This window comes from Hemitrygon akajei, unplaced genomic scaffold (assembly GCF_048418815.1).
Source record: "Hemitrygon akajei unplaced genomic scaffold, sHemAka1.3 Scf000077, whole genome shotgun sequence".
Lineage (NCBI taxonomy): Eukaryota > Metazoa > Chordata > Chondrichthyes > Myliobatiformes > Dasyatidae > Hemitrygon > Hemitrygon akajei.
This window is the reverse complement of record NW_027331963.1, coordinates 1,011,223-1,036,685: the sequence shown is the minus strand read 5'-3', so window position 1 is coordinate 1,036,685 and position 25,463 is coordinate 1,011,223. Positions and strand designations below refer to the sequence as shown.

The 25,463-nt window shown below is 43.9% G+C and overlaps 1 protein-coding gene across 1 annotated transcript in view; it reads left to right on the top strand.

Annotated features, from left to right (window-relative positions):
- LOC140722413 (uncharacterized) overlaps positions 1-25,463 on the top strand; it is a 104,407-nt gene that overhangs the window by 12,678 nt on the left and 66,266 nt on the right. Inside the window, exon 4 of the mRNA XM_073037163.1 lies at positions 10,781-12,949. Within this exon, the coding sequence (XP_072893264.1) occupies positions 11,179-12,949 (1,771 nt within the window). The 5' untranslated portion in view covers positions 10,781-11,178. The remainder of the gene's footprint in view (positions 1-10,780; positions 12,950-25,463) is intronic.

Below are 25,463 nucleotides of genomic sequence, written 5' to 3'. Positions count from 1 at the left end.
AACAAGGACTCCTAGTTCTCTTTGTATTTCTCCCTTACCTAACTTTACACAGTTCAGATAATAATCTGCCTTCCTGTTCTTACTCCCAAAGTGGATAATCTCACACTTATTTACATTAAACGTCATCTGCCAAGTATCTGCCCAGTCACCCAGCCTATCCAAGTCACCCTGAATTCTCCTAACATCCTCATCACATGTCACACTGCCACCCAGCTTAGTATCATCAGCAAACTTGCTGATGTTATTCTCAATGCCTTCATCTAAATCGTTGACGTAAATCGTAAACAGCTGTGGTCCCAATACCAGGCCCTGTGGCACCCCACTAGTCACCACCTGCCATTCCGAGAAACACCCATTCACCGCAACCCTTTGCTTTCTATCTGCCAAACAGTTTTCTATCCATGTCAATGTCTCCCCCCCCCAATGCCATGAGCTTTGATTTTACCCATCAATCTCCTATGTGGGACTTTATCAAATGCCTGCTGAAAATCGAGGTACAGTACATCCACTGGATCTCCCTTGTCTAACTTCCTGGTTACATCCTCGAAAAACTCCAGCAGATTAGTAAAGCATGATTTACCCTTGGTAAATCCATGCTGGCTCGGCCCAATCCTATCACTGCTATCTAAATATGCCACTATTTCATCTTTAATAATGGACTCTAACATCTTCCCCACTACTGATGTTAGGCTGACAGGTCAATAGTTCTCTGTTTTCTCCCTCCCTCCTTTCTTAAAAAGTGGGATAACATTAGCCATTCTCCAATCCTCAGGAACTGATCCTGAATCTAAGGAACATTGGAAAATGATTACCAATGCATCCGCAATTTCCAGGGCCACCTCCTTTAGTATCCTAGGATGCAGACCATCTGTATCTGGGGATTTGTTAGCCTTCAGACCCATCAGTCCACTCATCACTGTTTCCTTCCTAATGTCAATCTGTTTCATTTCCTCTGTTACCCTATGTCCTTGGCCCATCCATACATCTGGTAGATTGCTTGAGTCTTCCTTAGTGAAGACAAATCTAAAGTACTTATTAAATTCTTCTGCCATTTCTCTGTTTCCCATAACAATTTCACCCATTCTTTTGTATTATCAAAAAATATTCAGGATAGAGTGAAAAGTGTGGAATATAAAGCAAGAATACAGTCAGATCATTCCCACTTGATAATGATAATGATAATGATGGATAAGGAGGAATCAATCTATAGATGGAGATTTAATTCAATTTTATTAAAACGTCAAGATTTTTGTGATTTTATGAAAAAACATTCAATTTTTTTTGATACAAATTTACATTCAGTTGAGGATAAAATTGTATTATGGGAAATGATGAAAGCATATTTAAGGGGTCAGATTATGTTATACATCTAAAATTAAGAAGGATTACATGGCAGAAATAGATCAATTGGGAAAAGATATTATAAAGTTAGAGAAAGAATCTCAAAGATATATGACAGAAGAAAAATGAAGACAACTTGTTAATAAAAAACTACAATATCATACACTCCAGACATATTGTACAGAAAAAGTAATTATGAGAACTAAACAGAAATATTACGAATTAGGTGAAAGATCACATAAGATTCTTGCTTAGCAGTTGAAAACAGAACAGGGTTCTAAAACAATAAATGCAATTAGAACAAGTGTAAATAAGGTTACTTATAAACCTTTAGAAATTAATGAAACTTTCAAAAAAATTTATACTGAACTATATCAATCAGAATCACAAAATAAGATTGCTGAGATAGATGCATTTTTATCACAAATAACCCTTCCAAAATTAAATTTGGAAGAACAGGAAGGATTAAATATGCCCTTTACATTAAAAGAGGTTGAAGAAGCTTTAGGATCACTTCAGAGTAATAAATCCCCAGGAGAAGATGGTTTTCCTCCTGAATTTTATAAAAAAAATTAAAGATTTATTAATTCCTTTTATGGAATTAATATATCGTGGAAAGAATGCATAAACTCCCACAATCTTTTTTAACAGCGATCATAACTGTATTGCCAAAAAAAAGATAGAGATCCTTTAAAAACAACATCATATAGGCATATTTCTTTGTTGAATACAGATTATAAAATAATAGCAAAAATTTTATCTAATAGAATATCTAAATATTTACCAAAGTTAATACATATGGATCAAAAAGGTTTTATTAAAAACAGACAATCGATGGATAATATAACCCGGTTACTTAGTATAATTCATTTGGCACAAAAAAGAGAGGAAATGAGTGTGGCAGTTGCTTTGGATGCAGAAAAAGCATTTGATAGATTGGAATGGGATTTTTTATTTAAGGTATTGGAAAAATATGAGTTAGGAAAATCTTTTATACAATGGATTAAAACCTTAAATACTAATCTTCAAGCTAAAGTAATTACAAATGGTCAGATTTCAACACCATTTTGCTTAACGAGGTCAACCAGACAAGGCTGCCCATTATCACCTGCTTTATATGTATTGGCAATAGAACCATTAGCTGAATTAATTAGAACTGATTCAGACATTGGGGGTTTTAGAGTTAATCAAGAAGAATATAAGATTAATTTATTTGCTGATGATGTTTTGATTTATTTAACAAACCCATTGCAATCTTTGCAAAGATTATCTTTTAGATTGGAAGAATATGGGAAAGTATCAGGGTATAAAGTAAATTGGGATAAAAGTGAAATTTTACCCCTTACCAAAGGAAATTATAATCAATGTCGATTAGTAACTCAATTTCGATGGTCAATAAATGGGATAAAATATTTAGGTATTAGAGTTGATAATGATGCAAAAAATTTATATAAATAAAATTATTTGCCATTATTAAACAAAAAGAGGATCTTGATAAATGGATGATGTTAACAATAACGTTAATAGGTAGAGTTAATGCTGTAAAAATGAATATGTTTCCTAGACTGCAATATTTATTCCAAACTTTACCAATACAATTACCTCAGAAGTTTTTTCAAGAACTGAATAAATATGCAAGGAAATTTCTTTGGAAAGGAAAGATGTCAAGAATATCATTGTAAAAATTGATATGTAAATTTGATTTTGGAGGGTTACAACTTCCAAATTTTAAGAATTATTGTAAAGCAAATCAACTTTGATTTATTGCGTCTTTTTTGATGAAAAAAAATGGCATGGATTAGAATAGTATTAGATAAGATAGGAAAAAACATACCAGAAGATTTTGTATATAAATGGGAATCCAAATGGATACGGGAAAAAAAAGTATCTCCTATATTAAGACACTTGATTGATTTATGGAATAAGGTAAATATGGACGATGAGATAAAGAAATCTTTATTAGTAAAAAGAACTTTAATTCAAAATAGACTGATTCCTTTTACAATGGATAATAAACTTTTACATAATTGGTTCCAAAAGGGGATTAAATATATAGGTGATTGTTTTGAAGGAGGTAAATTGATGTCGTTTGTTCAATTAAAAAGTAAATATCAAATATCAAACAACAACCTTTTCTGTTATTTTCTATTAAAGGCTTATTTACGAGAAAAGCTGGGTCAAACAATGTTGATGCCAAAACCTAGTGAAATAGAAATATTAATTCAAAAAGGAAAAATTAAAAAATTTACATCTTGTATATACAATTTGATTCAAAAACAGACAATTAAATCAGGAATTCATAAATCAAGACAAAAATGGGAATCTGATTTGAATGTTAAAATTGATGGAAAAAGTTGGTCAAGATTATGTTCTGATAGTATGATAAATACAATAAATGTTCGACTTAGATTAATACAATATAATTTTTACATCAATTATTTATAACACCACAGAAAATAAATAGATTGAATTCAAATATGTCTGACCAATGTTTTTGATGTAATCAAGAAATTGGTACTTTTTTACATTCTACTTGGTCTTGTTTTAAAATTCAACCATTTTGGATAAATCTAAGACTTTGATTGGAACAAATTACTGGAGTACAACTCCCACATAGTCCAATATTATTTTTATTAGGAGATATTGAAGGGACAATACCGAAACCTAAATTGAATAAGTATCAGGAAAGATTTATAAAAATTGCATTGGCAGTAGCCAAAAAAGTTATCGCAGTTACTTGGAAATCTGATTTATATTTAACAATGGATCGTTGGAATAATGAAATATATAGTTGTATTCCACTTGAAAAAATTACATATAATCTAAGAAATGAATATGATATCATTTTGAAAATTTGTTTCCCATACCTACAAAAGATAGGATTAAATACATAGGTCCTTTGAAGATAAAATTATAAAGTAATTGGGGAAAGTAAAAATAAATATTAAAATTATTTTAAACTCCGTGGAGCATGTGGGGATCCTCCGATATCCAAGCAATCTTTTTCGTCTTTCTTTTTTTTCTTTCTTTAGATAAGGGTTAAGGGGGGGGAGGATTAATATTATTTTTCTTTTTCTTACTATTTTATCGTCACATTTATTCTTTGTAATTTTCTAAAAAATTAATAAATAAATAAAAAAATTTCACCCAATTCATTCTTCAAGGGACCAACATTGTTCTTAACTATCTTCTTTCACTTCACATACCTAAAAAAGCTTTTGCTATCCTCCTTTATATTCCTGGCTAGCTTGTGTTCATACCTCATTTTTTCTCCCCATATTGCCTTTTTAGTTAAGTTCTGTTGTTCCTTAAAAATTTCCCAATCTTCTGTCCTCTCACTCACCTTAGCTCTGTCATGCTTCCTTTTTTTTAATGCTATGCAATCTCTGACTTCCTTTGTCAACCACTGTGGCCCCTTTCCCCCCTTTGAATCCTTCCTTCTCCGGGAGATGAACTGATTTTGCACCTTGTGCATTATTCCCAAGAATACCTGCCATTGCTGTTCCACAGTCTTTTCTGCTAGGATATCCGTCCAGTCAACTTTGGCCAGCTCCTCCCTCATGGCTCCATAGTCTCCTTTGTTCAACTGCAAAACTGACACCTCCGAGCTGCCCTTATTCTTCTCAAATTGCAGATAAAAACTTATCATATTATGATCACTACCTCCTAATGGCTCCTTTACTGCAAGATCGCTTATCAAATCCTGTTCATTACATAGCACTAAATCTAGAATAGCCTTGTCCCTGGTTGGCTCTCGTACAAGCTGTTCCAAGAATGCATCCTGTAGGCACTCTATAAACTCCCTATCCTGGGGTCCAGCACCAACCTGATTCTCCCAGTTCACCTGCATGTTGAAATCCCCCATAGCTACTGTGACATTACCTTTGCCACATGCCAGTGTTAACTCCCTATTCCACTTGCACCCACTATCCATGCTACTGTTTGGTGGCCTGTAGACAACACCCATTAGGGTCCTTTTGCCCTTACTGTTCCTTAATTCTATCCACACAGACTCCACTTCTCCTGATCCTATGTCCCCCCTTGCAAAGGACTGAACCTCATTCCTCACCAACAGGGCCACCTCACCCACTCTGCCCACATTTCTGTCCCTATGATAGCACATATACCCTTGTACATTCATTTTCCAGGTCTGATCGCCCTGCAGCCATGTCTCTGTTATCCCAACAACATCATAGTTACCCATTCGCACCTGAGCTTCAAGCTCATCCGCCTTATTTCTGACACCATGCATTCAGATATAGAATTTTTAGCCCATTTCTCCTCTCCCTGTTTGAATCTCTGCCTATAGTGCTTAACCCAGCTCCCCAAACTCCCATCGGGCTATACACCCCTAGAATTTTGTTGTAATTCCTAACTCCATGTTCCGTCAGACCATCCCTCTGTACATGTGTCCTCCTTATCACTTGTTCTGCCTCACCGTTCTCTACTACACACTTACTATTCCGGAACCGTGTTGTCCCCACCTGTCCTTTATTCTTCATCTCACTATCCTCTCCCTCATTCTTGATCCCCGCCCCCCGCAAATTTAGTTTAAACCCCCCCCCCCCCCCAAGAAGCACTAGCAAACTAGCAAACTTCACTGCAAGAATGTTAGTACCGCTCCAGTTCAGGTGTAAACTGTCCCTTCAGAACAGATCCCACCTTCCCTGGAACAAAGCCCTATTATCTAAAAACCTGAAGCCCTCCCTCCTGCATCATCCTCTCAGCCACGTATTAATCTGTATAATCTTTCTGTTCCTTGCCTCTCTTGCACGTGGCACAGGTAGCAATCCTGAGATTGTTACCCTGGAGGTCCTGCTCTTCAGCTTCGCACCTAACTCCCTGAACTCCCTACGCAGGACCCCCTCACTCATCCTACCCATGTCGTTGGTCCCTACATGGACCACAACATCTGGATTCTTGCCCTCCCTCTGGAGAATAACCTGCACCCGATCTGAGATGTCTCGGACCCCGGCACCAGGGAAGCAACATACCATCCGAGACTCCCGATCTTCCCCACAAAATCTCCTATCCGCCCCCCGACTATAGAATCCCCTATCACTACCGCTCTCTTCTCTTCCCTCCTCCCCTTCCTAGTCGAGGGTCCAACTTCAGTGCCAGAGACAGGACCACTGCAACTCGTTCCTGGTAGGTCATCCTCACCAACAGTATCCAAAACGGTATACTTATTGTTGATGGGAACGGCCACAGGGGTGCTCTGCTCTCTCTGTCTATTCCCCCTGCCTCTCTTGACTGTCACCCATTTGCCTACCTCCTGTCTTTTCGGTGTGACTGCCTCCCGATAACTTTGATCTATCTCTGCCTCTGCCTCCCGAATGATCCGTAGTTCATCCAGCTCCTACTCCAGTTCCCTAACTTGGTCTGATAGGAGCTGCAGCTGGATGCACCTATTGCAGGTGTGGTCATCAGGGACAACTGTGTTGACTCTGACCTCCCACATACTGCATACGGAGCACACCACTGCTCTAACCGTCTCCCCCATTACCTGATCCCAGATTAGTCAGAATAAATGAAAAAAGGAACCGACTGACCTTACCTTTTTGCCTCAGCAAGCACGTACTCAGGCTCACTGATTTCCTCTCACCGAAGTCCTCCTGTGCCGAAGCCCGCTGAGCCAAAGCCCAGCATTCTGCTCCCACACACTCCGCTGCCCGTACCGACGCTGTCACTCCTGAAACTGGGCCTCTTTTTAAAGCCCTAACAACCAATACATTTTCCATTAGTCCGAGAGAGACCTTCTACTCAGTTCCTTTAGTAACATGTTTGTCGCCTAATCGGTGTATCCACTGAGATTGCTCCTTCAGTTTCACAGCCGTGGGAGTGGTTGGTAACACCTGATATGGTCCTCTCCACCGAGGTCCAAGATTACCTTAATCCCAGTTCTTCATCAGGAAAAAAAATCCCAGGTTCCATGGTGGGATAGTCACTCCTCTCTGTGGAGTGGTTCTCTTCCTTGTAAGCCTGTCATACCTGTGAATGTAATGCTTAGAAAATTTTGGTTTGTTGGCATATATATTTCCCAGTGTCTTCCCCTCAGGTATGTATATCCAATTTTGCTTGTAGACTTTCTGGGAACAATGGTACACAAGGTCTTAGTCCCCAGGGTGTCTTCATGGGCTATCCATAAATGATTTCAGCTGGTGACAACCCTGTTTTCCCCTGTGGGGTAACCCTCATGTGGAACTGGGTATTGGTAGGACCATCAACCAAGAGAGTCCAGTCTCCACTGTTAGTCTGGCCAGTTTATTCTTCAGAGTGCCATTGGCTCTTTCCATTCTGCCAGCGGACCGTGGGTGGTGTACACAGTGGAATTGTTGCTTGATAGCTAGTTTGTTACGTACCCCTTTGTTTACTTTCATCACAAGCCCTGTCTGTCACCAAAGGAAATCCGAAATTTCGGCCAGTAATGCACTGTACTCTCTTTCTGTAACATCTCCAACCACCGTGACTGGGAAGTTCTGTCCCTCGAGATATGGGCTTTCCTCAGTTGAGCACCCTGTAGGTTCATTGAACCATAGAACATTACAGCACAGAAACAGGCCTTTTGGCCCTTCTTGGCTGTGCCAAATCATTTTTCTGCCTCGTCCTATTGACTTGCACTCAGCCCATATCCCTCCATACACCTGTCACAGCACAGAGTCACATGAGATTTGTCCGCTGGGAAAGGGGGTTCGAACACAGTGGAGCCCAGATTAAGTGCCCAACACTGGAGGGATCGGAAACTGGTGAAGCTGTTAGTTGTTCGCTAGCCCCGGGGTGATACCTTTGCCCGTGCATAGAATCTCAATTTTCAGTGGACAGAGCAAGTCTCTCTCTGCAAGACTACACCCCTGACTGCTGTTGACTGTAAATGAAACCTCACACTGGTTCCCCTGGAATTCCACCTGCAGTGGCTGGGTACGTGAATAAGTACATACCGTGCCTTCAAACCCAGACAGAGTGATTGTAGCATCTGATAGCTGGAATCCCTTTTCCGATACTATTTCCTGATCGAGAGTGTTGTGGTTGCCCCCATATCAATCATAAACGGAACTGGATTTCCAGCAACTTGCAATATTACACTGGGCTCTTCCTGAGGGATGGTACTCATGGTAGGAAGCAACCTTGCTTGTCAATTTCTAAATGGGTTGTTGTCCCCACCTGTCCCTTGGTAGGTTTTTGATCCCATTTCTGATCCCAAGATAAAACCCACTCACGTCCTTCTTCCCGCTGAACGTATTCACCTTTTAATATTAGTTCCCTTCGGGGTTGATTGAGGTTTGAAAGTCAGGTCCCAGTAATATGTCAAAGCTCATCGCATTCGATTTCGGCCATTGTCAGGCCAATCCATATTATTTGTTTTAATCTTGTTGGCTAACTTAGTTGGTAACCATTGGAACAGTAGGGCATAAACTAGGGGGATGGATACCCATCATTAAAGGTTTGGTCTCCTGTGAAAGTGCCATAGTAGGCCACAAATCACTCCCAATAGTCTGGTCCTGATTCCCCAGGCTTAGGTTTGCATTCAAGTACTTTAGTGATGTTTACAGGTTGCTGGAGAGCCCTTTCCAAGGCTTGAATAATCTGGTCTGTCTGTTCATTCCCATTATGGTTTCCTGCCTGTAAATCCTGACAGGTTTGGTATCGCAATTCTGCCTTCCATTTCCGCCCCTCAGCAGCTGAGAGAATCATGCAGCAGAGACTGAATAAATCTTGCGGAGTCGCATTAAACATTTGTGTAGTACTGTGGACACACTGAGCAAACTCTGCTGGTTTTTCTTTTCCATCTGGGGCCTGATTCATGATCATTATCATTTCTGGAGGCTTCCAGGGAGCATACACAGGGATCACTGAGGGCTATCTCTCCTCCTGCTCGTGGATTGGGCAGCATTCGGGTGGGCAATTGCCTTTGTGGAGCCATTAACTCTAGGGATTTATTGGATTTTTCCCTCCCTGTCTCAGAATAATCCTCGGTATTCCCCTTCTGGGAATTCTGCAAAAAATCACTCTAAGTTATTTTAACAGCTGTGTGGACCAACCGTACATCTCAGCAGGAATTTTCTACATAGCGTTAAATCTGTGATACTTTAAGTCTTTAAATCTGTGATACATAAAAGAATTCCCAGCTGTGCATCAAGAAAGACTATTTCTGTGAGACTGTTTCAGTTACTGTGTGGCCAGGCCCCCATACTTCTCAGCAGGAACAGGGAATAATACCAATGGAGAGAGTTAAACTGAGCCAAGGTAGAAATTGGAGATGGCAGAAATGCCCCATTCTTATACAGACACGAAGAGCATCAGGGAATTGATGGTCATTCCAGATCCCAGCACTCTGCCCAGTCAGAAGATGATTTCTCTGTCCAGCTTGTGTTTAACCTCACTGTAGAAACATAGAAACATAGAAAATAGGTGCAGGGGTAGGCCTTTCAGCCCTTCAAGACTGTGCCACCATTCAGTCTGAACATGGCTGATCAACCAACTCAGAACCCAGTACTTGCTTTCTCTCCATACCCCCTGACACCTTTTAGCCACAAGGGCCATATCTAACTCCCTCTTAAATATAGCCAATGAACTGGCCTCAACTGTTTCCTGTGGCAGAGAATTCCACAGATTCACCACTCTCTCTGTGAAGAAGTTTTTCCTCATCTCGGTCCTAAAAGGGTTCCCCTTTATACTTAAACTGTGACCCCCTCATTCTGGACTTCCCCAACATTGGGAACAATCTTCCTGCATCTAGCCTGTCCAATCCCTTTAGAATTTTATGTTTCAATAAGATCCCCCCTCAATCTTCTAAATTCCAGCGAGTATAAGCCTAGTCAATTCAGTCTTTCTTCATATGAAAGCCATCCCAGGAATCAATCTGGTGAACCTTCTTTGTACTCCCTCTATGGCAAGAATGTCTTTCCTCAGATTACGGGACCAAAACTTTACACAATACTCCAGGTGTGGTCTCACCAAGGCCTTGTACAACTGCAGTAAAAACTCCCTGTTCCTGTACTCGAATCCTCTTGCTATGAATGCCAACATAGCATTCGCCTTTTTCACTGCCTGCTGTACCTGCATGCCCACTTTCAATGGCTGGAGTACAATGGCACACAGGTCTTGTTGCACCTCCCCATTTCCTAATTGGCCACCATTCAGATAATAATCTGTTTTCCTGTTTTTGCCACAAAAGTGGATAACCTCACCTATATCCACATTAAATTGCATCTGCCATGAATTTTCCCACTCACCTAACATATCCAAGTCACCCTGCATCCTCTTAGCATCCTCCTCACAGCTAACACCACTGCCCAGCTTTATGTCATCTGCAAACTTGGAGATGCTGCATTTAATTTCCTCGTAACAGTGTGATACCAGATCAAACCTTGGCAACTCAAGTAATCTCATCTGAGATGTTTTCCTACACCCATTGATGGATTTTTTTAAATCTTTACAGGTTAAAAATGAAAAGGAACTTGGCTTCTGGAATCTCAAACACGGCACACCAATTTTGCAGACTCTGTCTAGACATTTAAGAAGTGGAGCAAGGGATTCAATCGACCATCCTTCCTGCTCAGACAGTTGGAATGGATTCACTCAGTCATTTGACCAACTGGCACGCCTGTCATTTTACACAGGAGAAAGGCTGTTCACCTGCTCAGACAGTGGGAATGGATTCACTCAGTTATCTCAATTGAAGGTACATCAGCAAGTTCACACTGGGCAAGGCCATTCACTTGTTCTGTGTATGAGAAAGGATTCAGTGGGTCTTCCCACCTGTGGGCACAGCACTCAGATCACTCTGGGCAGAGGGTGGTCATCTGTTGAATTTCAGGGAGGGGATCATCTGACCTAATGCCACACCAGCGAGCTCACACCAGGGGGCGGCCATTCAACTGCTCAGAATGTGGGAAGGGATTCACACTGTCATCCCTACTACAGAGACATTGGCGAGTTCACACTGGAGAGAGACCATTCACCTGCTCGGTCTGTGGAAAGAGCTTCACTCAGTCATCCAGCCTAAAGAGTCATCAGCGAGTTCACACTGGGCAGAAGCCGTTCACCTGCTCAGAATGTGGTAAGGGATTCGCACTGTCATCCCCCCTACATAGACACTTACGAGTTCACTCTGGGGAGAGACCGTTCAACTGTTCTGTGTGTGGGAAGAGATTCACTCAGTTATCCAACCTAAAGAGTCACCAGCGAATTCACACTGGGGAGAAGCCGTTCATCTGCTCTGAATGTGGAAAGGGATTCACACTGTCATCCCACCTACAGAGACATCAGCAAGTTCACACTGAGGAGAGGCCATTCATCTGCTCAGAATGTGGGAAGGGATTCAAATTGTCATCCCACCTAGAGAGACATCAGCAAGTTCACCCTGGGGAGAAGCCATTCACCTGCTCAGTCTGTGGGAAGGGATTCACTCAGTCATCCTCACTACTGAATCATCAGAGAGTTCACACTGGGGAGAAGCCGTATACCTGCTCAGAATGTGGGAAAGGATTCACTCAGTCATCCAACCTACAGAATCACCAACGGGTTCATTCTGGGGAGAAGCCATTCATCTGCTCAGACTGTGGGAAGAGATTCACTGAGTCATCTGCCCTACTGGTACATCAGCAAGTTCACACTGGGGTGAAGCCGTTCACCTGCTCATTCTGTGGGAGGAGATTCACACTGTCATCCAAACTACTGGTACATCAGCGAGTTCACACTGGGGAGAAGCCGTTCACCTGCTCATTCTGTGGGAGGAGATTCACACTGTCATCCAAACTACTGGTACATCAGCGAGTTCACACTGGGGAGAAGCCATTCACCTGCTCTGTCTGTGGGAAGAGATTCAGTGAGTCATCCGCCCTGCTGGTACATCAGCGAGTTCACACTGGGGAGAAGCCATTCACCTGCTCAGAATGTGGGAAGAGATTCACTCGGTCTTCCAACCTACAGAGTCATCAGCAAGTTCACACTGGGGAGAAGCCATTCACCTGCTCAGAATGTGGGAAGGGATTCACTCAGTCATCCAACCTGCTGGCTCACCAGCGAGTTCACACTGGAGAGAGGCCATTCACCTGCTCAGACTGTGGGAAGAGATTCATTTGCTCATTTAAACTGAAGGTACATCAGAGAGTTCACACTGGGGAGAAGCCATTCACCTGCTCTGTCTGTGGGAAGAGATTCACTTGGTTATCCACCCTACAGAGTCATCAGCGAGTTCACACTGGGGAGAAGCCGTTCACCTGCTCAGAATGTGGGATAGGATTCACTCAGTTATCCAACCTGCTGACTCACAAGCGAGTTCACACTGGGGAGAGGCCGTTCACCTGCTCAGTCTGTGGGAAGGGATTCACTCAGTCATCCCACCTACCGAGTCATCAGCGAGTTCACACTGGGGAGAAGCCATTCACCTGCTCAGTCTGTGGGAAGGGATTCACTCAGTCATCCACTCTACAGAGACATCAGCGAGTTCACACTGGGGAGAAGCCGTTCACCTGCTCAGTCTGTGGGAAGAGATTCACTCGCTCATCCACCCTACAAAGTCATCAGCGAGTTCACACTGGGGAGAAGCCGTTCACCTGCTCAGTCTGTGGGAAGGGATTCACTCAGTCATCCACCCTACAGAGACATCAGCGAGTTCACACTGGGAGACGCCATTCACCTGCTCAGAATGTGGGATAGGATTCACTTAGTCATCCCAACTACTGGCACACCAGTCAGTTCGTAATGGGGAGTGGCTGTTATGAATCTCTAGGTTTTGTTTGCTGTGGACTGTCATTTTAAGAGAGAGAGAGAGATCAAGGAGTCGAATCAATTTGGCTTGCAGCTTGTTTACATCACTCGCAGCTTGTTTAGTTTTAACAGAGGACACAGACACTCAGAGTCAGATGGAGATGGAGGAAAAATGGAAGGATTGAAATCAGGGCCAAGGATCACTGTTTAGAACTTTCCTATGCCCAAAAGGGTGGTTTAATTATCGATTCAGCATACATCGAATATGTGGTTGTCACCTCTTTTGATCCATAGGAGTGTATCTGATTTGTGGTATCCTCTGAAGACCACTTATGTATTAACCCTTGCCTGGTTGTTCACTTGAAGACAATACCCCTTGTGACAAGTCACTTTTGGTGATAATTCCTATGTTGATTTGGAACAGCAGATAAAATCTACAGTGACTGTTCTCTCGTTTTACCACCATGGAACCTGTGGAATTTGACATAATTGCCTTCTGTCAACATTTACCCTGGATTACAAGTATCTCTCTCTCATCACCTATTCCGTGGATGAACTGAACTTTCCTACTTTACCATTTCAAGACTCTAAGCCTTGTTTCCCCTGAACTCAACAGTTTGGGAGGGAGTTATATTTACACACATTTATACACATAACACTTAACTTTTGTTTATCTTGTTTAAGTTACAATATTATAAGTAGTCACTAATAAAGATAGTGGTTTTAACATCAAAACCAGAGTCCAGGTATAGTCAATTGCTGCTGGTTTGTTTCTAAAGCATTACGGTTCATAACAAAATTGGGGCCTGCGTCTAGGATATGAACATATTTGGGGACGTATTGATCGATTAATTATCGACGATTGGGGTAATCCCTTTTGATTTATTTGTGGAACACCTTCCTGGCTGTGGTGCAACACCGAGCATCATAGGAAGCCATTCCTGCCTGTGGCCATCAAACTTTACAACTCCTCCCTCGGAGTGTTAGACCCCCTGAGCCAATAGGCTGGTCCTGGTCTTTTTCCAATTGGCATAATTTAGCTATTATTATTTAATTATTTATGGTTTTATATTGCTATATTTCTACACTAGTCTTGGTGGTGCAACTGTAATGAAACCCCATTTCCCTCAGGATCAATAAAGAATGTCTGTCTATCTGTCTTGTGTGTGGAAATCAGCAGCAGTGGAGATTGATATATTTCTGGAAGCGCCAACCCCTGAGGCATTAGGAAAACCCAAAAAGAATGAATTGCTGACTATTGCTAATGGGCTGAACCTTAAGGAGGTAAGGGGGTGTGAAGGACCAGGGGAAGCATAAAACTAGGAGAGCAGGTAAAGGTGAAAAAAAAAGGAGTTTTATTACCCCAAATGTTTACAAACTCAACAGAACTGTTCCAGAGTCCAAACTTGTATCAGCTAAACTGAACAGAACTGGGTTACAACAGAACAAAATACTCCTCAAACCAAGAGACATCACTCAGCTCCTGACTGTGGGTTTATATTCGATACTGGCCAGTCCATAGCACATTGCAGGGGAGAGAAAACATTCCACTCCTTAAACAGATACGAGGTAAATGAAGTAGCTCCAGAGAGCACCCCTCTAGCTGTAGCACAATCCAATTATCCAGCCCCATCTACTTCGGCTGGTGTAATGCAACCGCTCAGTCGTTTCCCAGAGTATCAGGAGGATGGTCGGCTACAGTACACTTTAATATGCCTGGTGGATGGTGCAGCTGGTAATTGCAGCCGCCATAGGGGGGGCTATGAGAAAGCCAGAAATAGGGGGAAATAGTTGAGCGCCATATATCTATGAAGATGTTTGAAAAGGAGGTGTTAAAGAGGTTTCCTGTGAGTAAACAGGAGATCCAGTTATGACTGGAACAATTGAAGATTGATGTACTTAAATTAGAGGCTGAAGAGAAAGAGAGACAGAGGGGGCTTGATGCTAGAGAGGCAGACAAACAGAGGGAAGAAGCAGAATAAAAAGGTGTTTTGAAGCTGAGGAAGCAGACAAATGAAAAAAAAAGATGTAATAAACTTTTTTAATTTTGTCGACTATTTGACTGACTGGGTTGTTGCTTTGGAAGTAGTGGAGTGAAGCTTAACTGAACTGTACACATTTATGAGAAGCTCAGAGAAATAGAAAAGGCTAAATTTTCACATAAATGTGTCAGACACCCAGAAACATTGGCAGCACTTCAGCAGGTAAAAACAGTGGAATGACACATGCTGAAAATATTGCAGGAAAAAAAACATATAGTTCACCCACAATGAGAGGACGTGACAGATCCGGATCTCACTGTCTTGTCTGAACGGGGAAAGATGAAGCTACACGTACACGTAGAACAGTGACCCGCAGATGCTGCAGATCTGTGGAAATGGTGAACAGGTGACGGGTGGAGGGTCTCCCACCTGAACCTGTGACTCTGCTCCTTGCCCCTCACACTCTGCCCAACCCATCCACCGCATTTCCCTCATTAATCCATATTTACACCAGATACATGTTTAGTTTCTTCCTCCATATCTTCCCTGTCCCTTTCCCTCCACCCCCAGGTCACAGACTCATGGGATTGATTCCCATCCCGGTCCAACACACAATTCAGACCCAAATGGGAAATGTGCGGGTTTCATTTAAATCAGTCTATGTTTATCAACACTAATTTCTTCAGTTTCAGTTTATTGTCATTTAGAAACCACAAATGCAATGCAGTTAAAAAATGAGACAATGTTCTCCAGAATGATATCACAAAAAGCACACGACAAAACAGACTACACCAGAAAATCTACATAATGTTTGGTAATCCTCAAATCCAGAGTCCGGAGGGGCTGCTCCGTATTAATATCGTGCTACCATCTCAGCGCATCCCCGGAAAGAGATCCAAATCCAGCAGACAAACAAGAATACCCAGACACACCAAGTCAAGGGACAACTCTACCACCCAACAAACCAAAAACTAAAGCTACAAGACCTACACAAAACCACATAGTTACATATAGTTATAGTTAACACATAGTTACAACAGTGCAGCCAACACCAAATTGATAAAAAAAAACAGACCATGGGCACAGTAAAAATAGTCCAAAGATGTTAACTATAAGTTCAAAAGAAACCACCAGACAGTTTCCACAAGTCCTCAGGGTCCCGATAGACTCGTCATCCCAAGCAATCGGCGGAAGGGAATATCCCCACTATGGACTTCCACGGCGCCGCCGGACTCAGCCTTCAGACGCAGCACATTCCTATTCACATTCCTCCGGCTTCACTGGACAGGAACACTGAAACATCAAGTGAGAAACAGCGGGATGTGGCCATTCAGCCCCTCTAACCATCTACAAGGCGGCTGCTCTCCCATCTCAGCCACATGTTTCTGCCCGATCCTCATTTCCTTGATCCCTTCGGTCTCCACACATCCGGCGGCCTCTGTTTTACTTTAGGACGATCAGCGAGTCTTTACCGCCCTCTGCCGTGAGGATTTACAGACATTCACCAGCCTCGGAGTGGATACATTTCCTCATCTCAGTCCCGGACAGTCCACCCCCCTTTTTCAGAGACTGGGATCCCTGGTTCAACCAGTAATGATGTTGTGCATTTCAATGTGTTCACCTCTCAGTCCTCGATTCTCCAAATGAAAGGGTTATTACATTTGATCTCTCTTCTATGATGACCCCGCCGCTCAAGGGATTCGTCTGGCGAATCTTCATTGCACTCTCTATAACAAATATTCTCTAACCTCTTTGTTAATCCTCTATGGAATTAATTTCCATCTTCTGCAGCCCCGTGTTGCCCCAACCACTTACCTCCCACCCCTATCACTATTTCCACCTTCCCACCTCCCCCCTCACCTGGATCCATCTCTCACTCCCCAGCTCTTGCCCCATCCCCACCCCTCACCTCTTTTCTCTGACTATTTCCCGTCCACTCTCAGTCCAGAGGGAGGGTCTCAGCCCGAAATGTTGACGGTCCATCTCCCTCAGCAGATGCTGCCCGACCGGAGTTCCTCCGGTAGTTTATTCTTTGGTCTGTTTAACCCGTGTTAGTATGGGGAGTGGGATTTTACACCATATTCAAAAAGCGTGACATTTACTTTGGGATTTGTTCCGCTCTGACCTTAGCCCGGCGCAGCAGCGAGAGACAGACACAGCGGGGTAACGCCCACTCAGCTGGTCCGCCTCCGCTATTGGGTGTAACCAGTGATTGACATTCGTATGCACCAATGGCAAAAGGGCAGCTCCTGATGTTCTGCTTTTCAACGGTGGAACAGAGGGTGGTTAGCCCAGCCGTTAAACCGATAAAGCTCGAACTCTCCAGCGCCTGGGTGACGGAAGGTACCGGGCACATGAGGGCAGATCCCGCTGTGGGGAGCCCATGTGTGACGTCGGTCGCGTGGGGGCGGGGCTGTTTGACGTCACATGTGGCGGAGCGCTCATATTTCAAAACACCTTAAAGGACGTTTCTTATGATTTCAGAGGGACAACATTAATCACGGGTTTCATCACTGAACCCAGTGTTGTGGGATGTAAAGTCCCCTGTTTGTGTCTGGCTCTGCCGTGTTGTTGGTGGAGTGGGCAGCGTGGTGTTTGCACGAGGAAATCTGCAGATGCTGGAAATTCAAACAACAAGAAGCGCTATCGACGTTTCGGACGCTTCGTCCTGACGAAGGGTCTCGGCCCGACACGTCGACAGCACTTCTCCCTATAGATGCTGCCTGGCCTGCTGTGTTCCACCAGTATTTCGTGTGTGTTGTAGCGTGGTGTTTGTTTCGATTCGGGTCACAACACCAGAATTGCCAGCGGGGTCCACACACGTTGCATTAGTCAACAGAAAACCTCTCGCCCCTGCAGTCTTTGTCTCCTGGTAAAATCAACACCCTGACAGTGTGGACCATAGATACCCCTTCCTCACCCACCCCGGTTTTATTCACTTAAAAAACATACAATCAAACCGTGCACGGTATATAAGCTGTGGATATATGTTGTTACTATTGTGTTGTTGTGTTTCATTGGAGCCGGAGTAATAATTATTTCGACCTCCTTTACACTTGTCTGCTGGAAATGGAATTAAACAACCCTGAATCTTGAATAAACATTTTAGTAGGCTGCAGCGTCACATTTCTGTCTCTCAGCGTTATTGCGGCAGAGCGCCACCTGGTGACAATGGAGTCCACAAGTCAGGGGGTCCTGTTATTGTGGTAAATCACCACCAAGTGGCAGTGTTGTCCACAAAAGGGAGAGTTTTACAGCGATAAGGAGGGGTGTAGGTGCTGGAAACTAACTCTACAAGTGGATGAAGTGCTAGACCTGCACCAAACCACTCTCCTCACCACTAGTCAGGGTCCCAAACAGTCCTTCCATATGAGGCAACTTTTCAACATCGTGCCTGTTGGGGTCATCTACTGTTTCCAGTTTTCCAGGTTGGCCTCCTCGACATTAGTGAGACCCGATGTCGTCTCTACATTCTGCACTCTGTCCCGATGAGATTCTGCAGATGTTGGAGATGCAGAGTAACAGACACAAAATGTTGGAGGAAGTCAGGAGGTCTGGTAGCTTCTATAGAGGGGATAAAGCAAAACAGAGATTTCCTGCCGAGACCCTTCATCAGGACTGGAAGTGAGGAGAAGCCGGAATAAGATGGTGTGGGGAGTGGAAAGAGTCCAAGCTGGTAGATGATAGGTGAAGCCAGATAAGAGTGAAGGTGACTGGGTGGGGGAGGTGGGAGATAAAGTGAGAGGTTTTGAGGTGGTAGGTGGAAAATGCAAAGGGCTGAAAAGAAGGAATCTGATAGGAAAGGAGAGTTGGCAAAGGGAAAACGGAAGTAAAAGAGGAACCAGAGGGAGACGATCCGCAGTGGAGAAGAGAGAAGTGGGGAGACAGAATGGAGGAGATGGGTGTGTGGGTTGATGAAAAGAAAAGATGTTCATGCCATCAGGTTGTAAACTATCCGGATGTAATATGAGGTGTTGCTCCTCCAACCTGAGAGTTCACTCATCGTGTTAGTTAAACAATGAACCGGAAGGGAGAGTGGGTTAATAATTTTCCCCTGGGATCCCGATTAAATCAATCCCGTCTCACCTTAAACCGGTGCCCTCTGGTTGCTGATTCCACAAAGGTGGGGAAAAGGACTGCACACATTCCCCACTTCTGTACACTCATAGTTTGGAACACCTGCACAAGGTCAGCCTCAATCTCCTACACTTCAAGGTGTGAAATCCCAACCTGTCCAACCTGTCTCCAGAACTCAGTCCCTCGAGTACCGGCACCATTCCTGGAAATCTCCAATGCACTCATTCCAGCTTAACGTCCTCTCTCCTATAGCAGAACGACCAAAACTGAATACAATAATCCAGGCGCGGATACCCTAACCCTACCCTAACCCTAATGCAAACTCACTCGCCACTTCTTCAGACCATGAAGCATGAGATTTCACGCAGAGGCTGCTCAGCCAATCGAATCTGCTCCGCCATTCTTTCCTGTCCACTTGATTATCTCTCTCAACCCCATTCTCCTGCCTTATCCCCATGGTCTTTGAACATCCATTGAAAATACACTCAATGACTTGGAGTCTGCTCCGTCCGTGACAATACATTCTAAAGATTCACCACTCCCTGACTAAAGAAATCCCTCCTCAACTCTGCTGTCAGTGGATGCCCTGTATATTGAGGCCGTGGCCTCTGGTCCCAGACTCACACAGTACAGGGTGCATCTTCTTCATAGCCACTCTGTCGAAGCCTTTCAATATTTAATAGGTTTCAATGAGATCCCCTCTCTTTCTTCTAGACCAGCGAGTACAGGGTCAAATCCGTCTAACGCTCCTCATACGTTAGCCCTTTCGTTGCTCATGAACCTTCTCCGGGCCCGCTCCAATACGAGCACATCTGTTTTCGCAGGTTGTAAACTGTTCACAATACACCAAGAGCGATTTAAAAGTGCGTTTTAAAGCCACAGTGTCACATCCTTGTTCTTATATGCTAACATTACAGTTGTCATCCTTAATCAACACAATCTGCAAGCAAATCTTTAGGGACTCTTGCTCAAGGACACCCAAGTACCTATGCACCTCTGATTTTTGAATTTTCTCCCATTTATTTATTTTTCTCTACGCCCTTATTCCTTCCACCAATTGTACATGACCGTACATTTGCATACACTGTACATTTCATCCACGACTTCGTTGTCCGTTCTCCAAACCTATCGAAGTCATTTTACAGACTCCAGCTTTGCTCTAAACTATCTGTCTCTTATCTGTATCAACTGCAAAGTTCTGTGGATGCTGGGAATCCAAGCAACACAGACACAAAATGCTGGAGGAACCTAGGAGGCCAGGCAGCTTATATGGGAAATAGTAAACAGTCGACGTTTCGGGCCCAGACCCTTCATCAGGACTGGGGGGAAGAAAAGATGAGACGTCAGAGGAAGAAGTGTGGGGGTGAAAAGGGTAGAAGAAGTGGTCGGTGATAGGTGAAACTGCGAGAGGGGGAGTAGTGAAGGGGAAAAAAACTTGGGATTTTATTTCCTTAACGATTCTCGAAAAATCATTGCTAATGCCTCCACATCACTTCAGCCACCTCTTTCAGATCTCTGGGGTGTATACCATCTGGTACAGGGAACCTATTTACCTTCAGACCATCTCTGTTTCCCAAGAACCTTCTCCCGAGTAATGTAACTTCACGCATTCGGTCCACTGACATCTGGTACTTCCGTATTCCTGCCGGGGTCTTCGAGAGATAAGAGTGATGTACAATACGTATTCAGTTCATCTGCCATCACCTTACACCCCCAGCCCATTACTACCTCTCCAGCATCATTTTTCAGTGGTTCGATATCCGCTTCCGCCTTTCTTTTACACTAAAATTACCTGAAGAAACATTTGGTATCCTCTTTAATATTACCGGCTAGCTCACTTAAGTGTTCCATCTTTTCCTTCTTAATTGTTTTAGTTGCATTCTGTTGGGTTTTTTAAATCTTCCCAATCCTCCAACATACTAGTGATTTTTGCTCTATGCCCTCTCCTTGGTTTTTATGTTTTCTTTGGTTTCTCTTATCAGCCACGGTTTTGTCACCTTAGCTTTAGAATCCTACTTCCTCTTTGTGATGCATAGAGATTTGAGGGGCGAAGAACATCTCAGACAGATCTGCAGTCAGCTCGACTTCTTCGCTCTGCAGAGAATTCAAGGGAAACCTCTTCACCCACAGATTGGTGACTGTTTGGAACTCATTCACAGGGACAGTGAGAGGTGAACAACAGGGGAGGATTTGAAAGATCTGCTGTGGAACAGAATCACTGGCAGAGTCCAGCCGGCCTGAGTTGACTCTCTGCTGTACACTAGGTGTGTCATAAAGTCACTAAGTACCGGAGACAGTGTTCAATATAGAACTGATTTATTTGTCACAGATCTAGTCCCATTAAAGGTGAATATGCAGCACAAGAAACCTCTCTTATGCCCAGTGACCAGGGTGCAGAACCGGGTGTGGTGAGCAGCACCAATAATTGCAGAGTTCAGCACCGACAGTCACTCTCGAAATTGCATTCAGCAACACTGATGGACAAATATTCAGCATGCAGCTCATTGAAACTTTCTCCCAGTGTGAACCGGCAGTGTGTGGTAAGTATAACACGCTGTAAGGTTTCACTGCTGAAGTAACGGCCTCTCTGTAATGTTTCGCTGCTGAGATAATGGTTTCTCTGTAGCAGCAATGTTTAGGTTACGACTAGAGGAAACAGGGCTTTCCAGTGTGGGGCTGTGCAATGACAGAAATATTCTTTCTTGTGAGTCTGGAAGAGAGATTTTCACGGTTTTTTGCTGGGAAGAAGTGAATGGAGAGAGTGGGCTCTTTTTTATTTTTTTTCATTTTCTTTACTAACCCTATAGTCAAAGGTAAGAATTATAGAACTGAATCGTTTAATTGCATATTGTGTATCGTTTGTTACTTCGGGGTACTGATCTGTAACATGGGACACATCACACAGCATCCACCCAAATGAGATTTCTGAAGTTTGGCCGGGCTGGGAGCTATCACCCCGTATATTAAACTGCCAGCTGAAGTGAAAGTTACGTAAGGTTAGATGACTGAGTGGATCGCTTCCCTCATTCACAGCAGATGAACAACCTCTCCACAGTGTGAACTCAATGATGCACTTTTGGTTGATTTGGCTGTGAAAATCTCCTCCTAAAGTCTGCGCAGGTGATCAGTCTCTACCCAGTGTGAACTCGCTGGTGTCTCAGTAGTTGAGATGACCAAGTGAATCCCTTCCCACACACTGAATCCAGAATTATTCTTCTCCGTCGAGGCTACGCCGTAGGCTCTACGTAGCCGCGTACCCGACGCTGCACCCTAGGCTGTACCGTATGCCGTAGCATAACGCGTACATTCATAAAAATGTAACTATGCATCGCAGCGACGGAGAGGACAAGAACTGAGATTGGCCCACCTGGTAGCAGCCAATTTCCTTTTCTTTTTCAATCTTTTTATTGTTTCAAATTTAATAAGCATAGCAATAATAGTAATGATATAAAGAGATCGGGATTACATTAATAACGGTTAACATGTAAAAACACCAATTCCAAATGACAAATATAGTTTAACCTCCCAATCTCATAGCAACTAACCATGAAAAAGATATTCTATAAGGGGAAAACACCCTAAACTAGAAATAAAACCTAAACTAAATAAAAACAAATAGACAAAGATTGGGCTGTCATATCACAATGTCTGAAATTATTATTTGTCTTTAACTCCGCTCCTCTATACATGAACAAAACCTTATTACACAAGATTCAGAAAGGGTCAACTTACATCATATAAAAATATTGAATAAATGGTCTCCGAGTCTCTTCACATTTAACCAAAAGATCCAAAGTACCACTCGTATTTTTTTCTCCAAGTTTCGACATGCTAAGGCTGGGGAAAACCTTCACAATGTAGTAGGGGGATTGGAATCTTTCAAGTAAAATGGGTCCATGGCTATTAATGTAACAAATGCAATTAGACGACAAGCTGATGAGGATAGTTGACTAGAGTCTATCACTGGTAGTCCAAATATTGCAATAATAGGATGTGGTTGTAAATCAATACGCAGAACTACTGAGATAATATCAAATATATATTTCCAATATTATTTTTAGAAGAGGACAAGACCAGAACATACGTTTCAATGAAGCTACCTCAGAATTACATCTATCACAGACAGGATTTATATGGCAGTAAAAATGAGCTAACTTACCCGTGGTCATATGAGCCCTATGAACCACCTTAAATTGTATGAGGGCATGTCTGACACACAGTGAAGAGGTATTTTCTAATTGAAGAATTTTCTCGCATTTCTGTATAGGTAAAGGTATCCGAAGTTCTCTTTCCCACCCATTCTTAATTTTATCAGAAGTATCTAAGTGTATTTTCATAATTAAATCATAAATAAATGATAATAAATTCTTCTGATATGGATTTGAACTTTTTTTCCCCCGTAACTTCAATTTGATGTGATATCGGAACAGAAAGTAAAATAACATTCAAAAAGTTTCTAACCTGTAAATATCCGAAAAAGTGTGATCGAGGAAAATTATATTTATTAGAAAACTGTTCAAAAGACATAAAACAATCAGCCATAAATAAGTCACGAAAACATAATTTTCCCTTTGTTTTCCATAAAAGAAAAGCTTGATCAATTTAAATGGTTGAAAGAAAAAAAATAGATGTAATAGAACTTGACAGTATATATTTATTCAGTCCAAAAAATTTACAAAATTGAAACCATTGTAGCGGTGTGCTACACGCAGCGCTAAAATAACGACACGGAGTCGGTAAAATGCAGTCAAAGATAAAGTTTATTCGAACTTCACAGCCTTGCTATTAAAGCCTCACTCAATCCGCCCTCCCCCGCGCGGATGCTTCAAGAGGCACGTACTCTCCCTTTGTTGCGGACCTAGCCTTTGTGTTGGCTAATTGTGAGCCGGTTCGAGTGTGCTAGTAAGTGGGTCGCCACATCACCCCACCCCCCCCCCCAGAACCGGCGATACACCCCCCAATGTCCACAGTCTGGGCCGGACCCTGTTTGGGAGGTCGCCCTCTGCGCCGTGGTGTCGGAAACTCGACCGTTTGCGCCAGGTCCACATGGGCCGGTTTGAGTCGGTCCACCGTGAAAACCTCCTCTCACCCCCCAACGTCCAGCACGAACGTGCACACGTTGTTCCTGAGCACCGTGAACGGCCCCTCGTAGGACAGCAGGGCGAACAGGGGGCGCATGATTCGGGCAGCTGAAGGGAGGGAGCGGTGGTAGAAATTGACCATACCTACGAATTCCTGAAGGCTTTTGATCGTGGTGGGTCGGGGGAAATGGCGGACCGCATCTACCTTAGCGGGCAGAGGGGTTGCCCCGTCTGCAGTAATCCTGTGGCCCAGGAAGTCAATGGTGTCGAGCCCGAAATGGCATTTGGCTGGGTTGATGGTTAGACCGTAGTCACTCAGCCGGGCATAGAGTTGACGGAGGTGGGACAGATGCTCCTGACGACTGCTGATGACTTTGAGGATGTCGTACAAGTAGATGAATGCGAAGTCCAGGTTGCGTCCCACCGCGTCCATTAACCGCTGGAACGTCTGTGCGGCATTATTCAGGCCGAACGGCATGCGGAGGAACTCAAAAAGGCCGAACGGGGTGATGAGAGCCGTTTTGGGGACGTCGTCCGGATGCATCGGGATTTGGTGGTACCCTCGGACGAGGTCTACCTTGGAGAAGATCCGTGCGCCGTGCAGGTTTGCTGCAAAGTCCTGAATGTGCGGCACAGGGTAGCGGTCCGGTGTGGTAGCCTCGTTCACCCTGCGGTAGTCGCCGCACGGTCTCCAGCCCCCTGTCGCTTTGGGCACCATGTGCAGGGGGGAGGCCCATGGGCTGTCGGACCGCCGATGATCCCCAATTCCTCCATCCTCTTGAACTCCCCCTTCGCCAGTCGGAGCTTGTCCGGGGGAAGCCGCCGAGCACGGGCGTGGAGGGGTGGTCTCTGGGTCGGGATGTGGTGCTGTACGCCGTGTCGGGGCATGGCTGCTGCGAACGGCGGTGCCAGAACCGATGGGAAATCCGCCAGGAACCTTGTGAAGTCGTTGTCGGACAGCGTGATGGAGCCGATGTGAGGGGCTGGCAACTGGTCTGAAAGGTCTCAGTGTGAACCAGTCTCTTCCTGTGCAGGTTGACCAGCAGGCTGTGAGACCGCAAAGAATCCGCACCCAGAAGCGGTTGGGCTATGGTGGCCAGTGTGAAGTCCCACGTGAACTGGCTGGAGCCGAACCGTAGCTGCACCGGACGGGTGCCATAGGTCCTTACCGTGCTGCCGTTCACGGCCCACAGGGGGGGGGGGGGGGGGGCGGTGCCCTGTTGCGGGTGTCGTAACTCGTCGGAGGTAAGACGCTGATCTCGGCACCGGT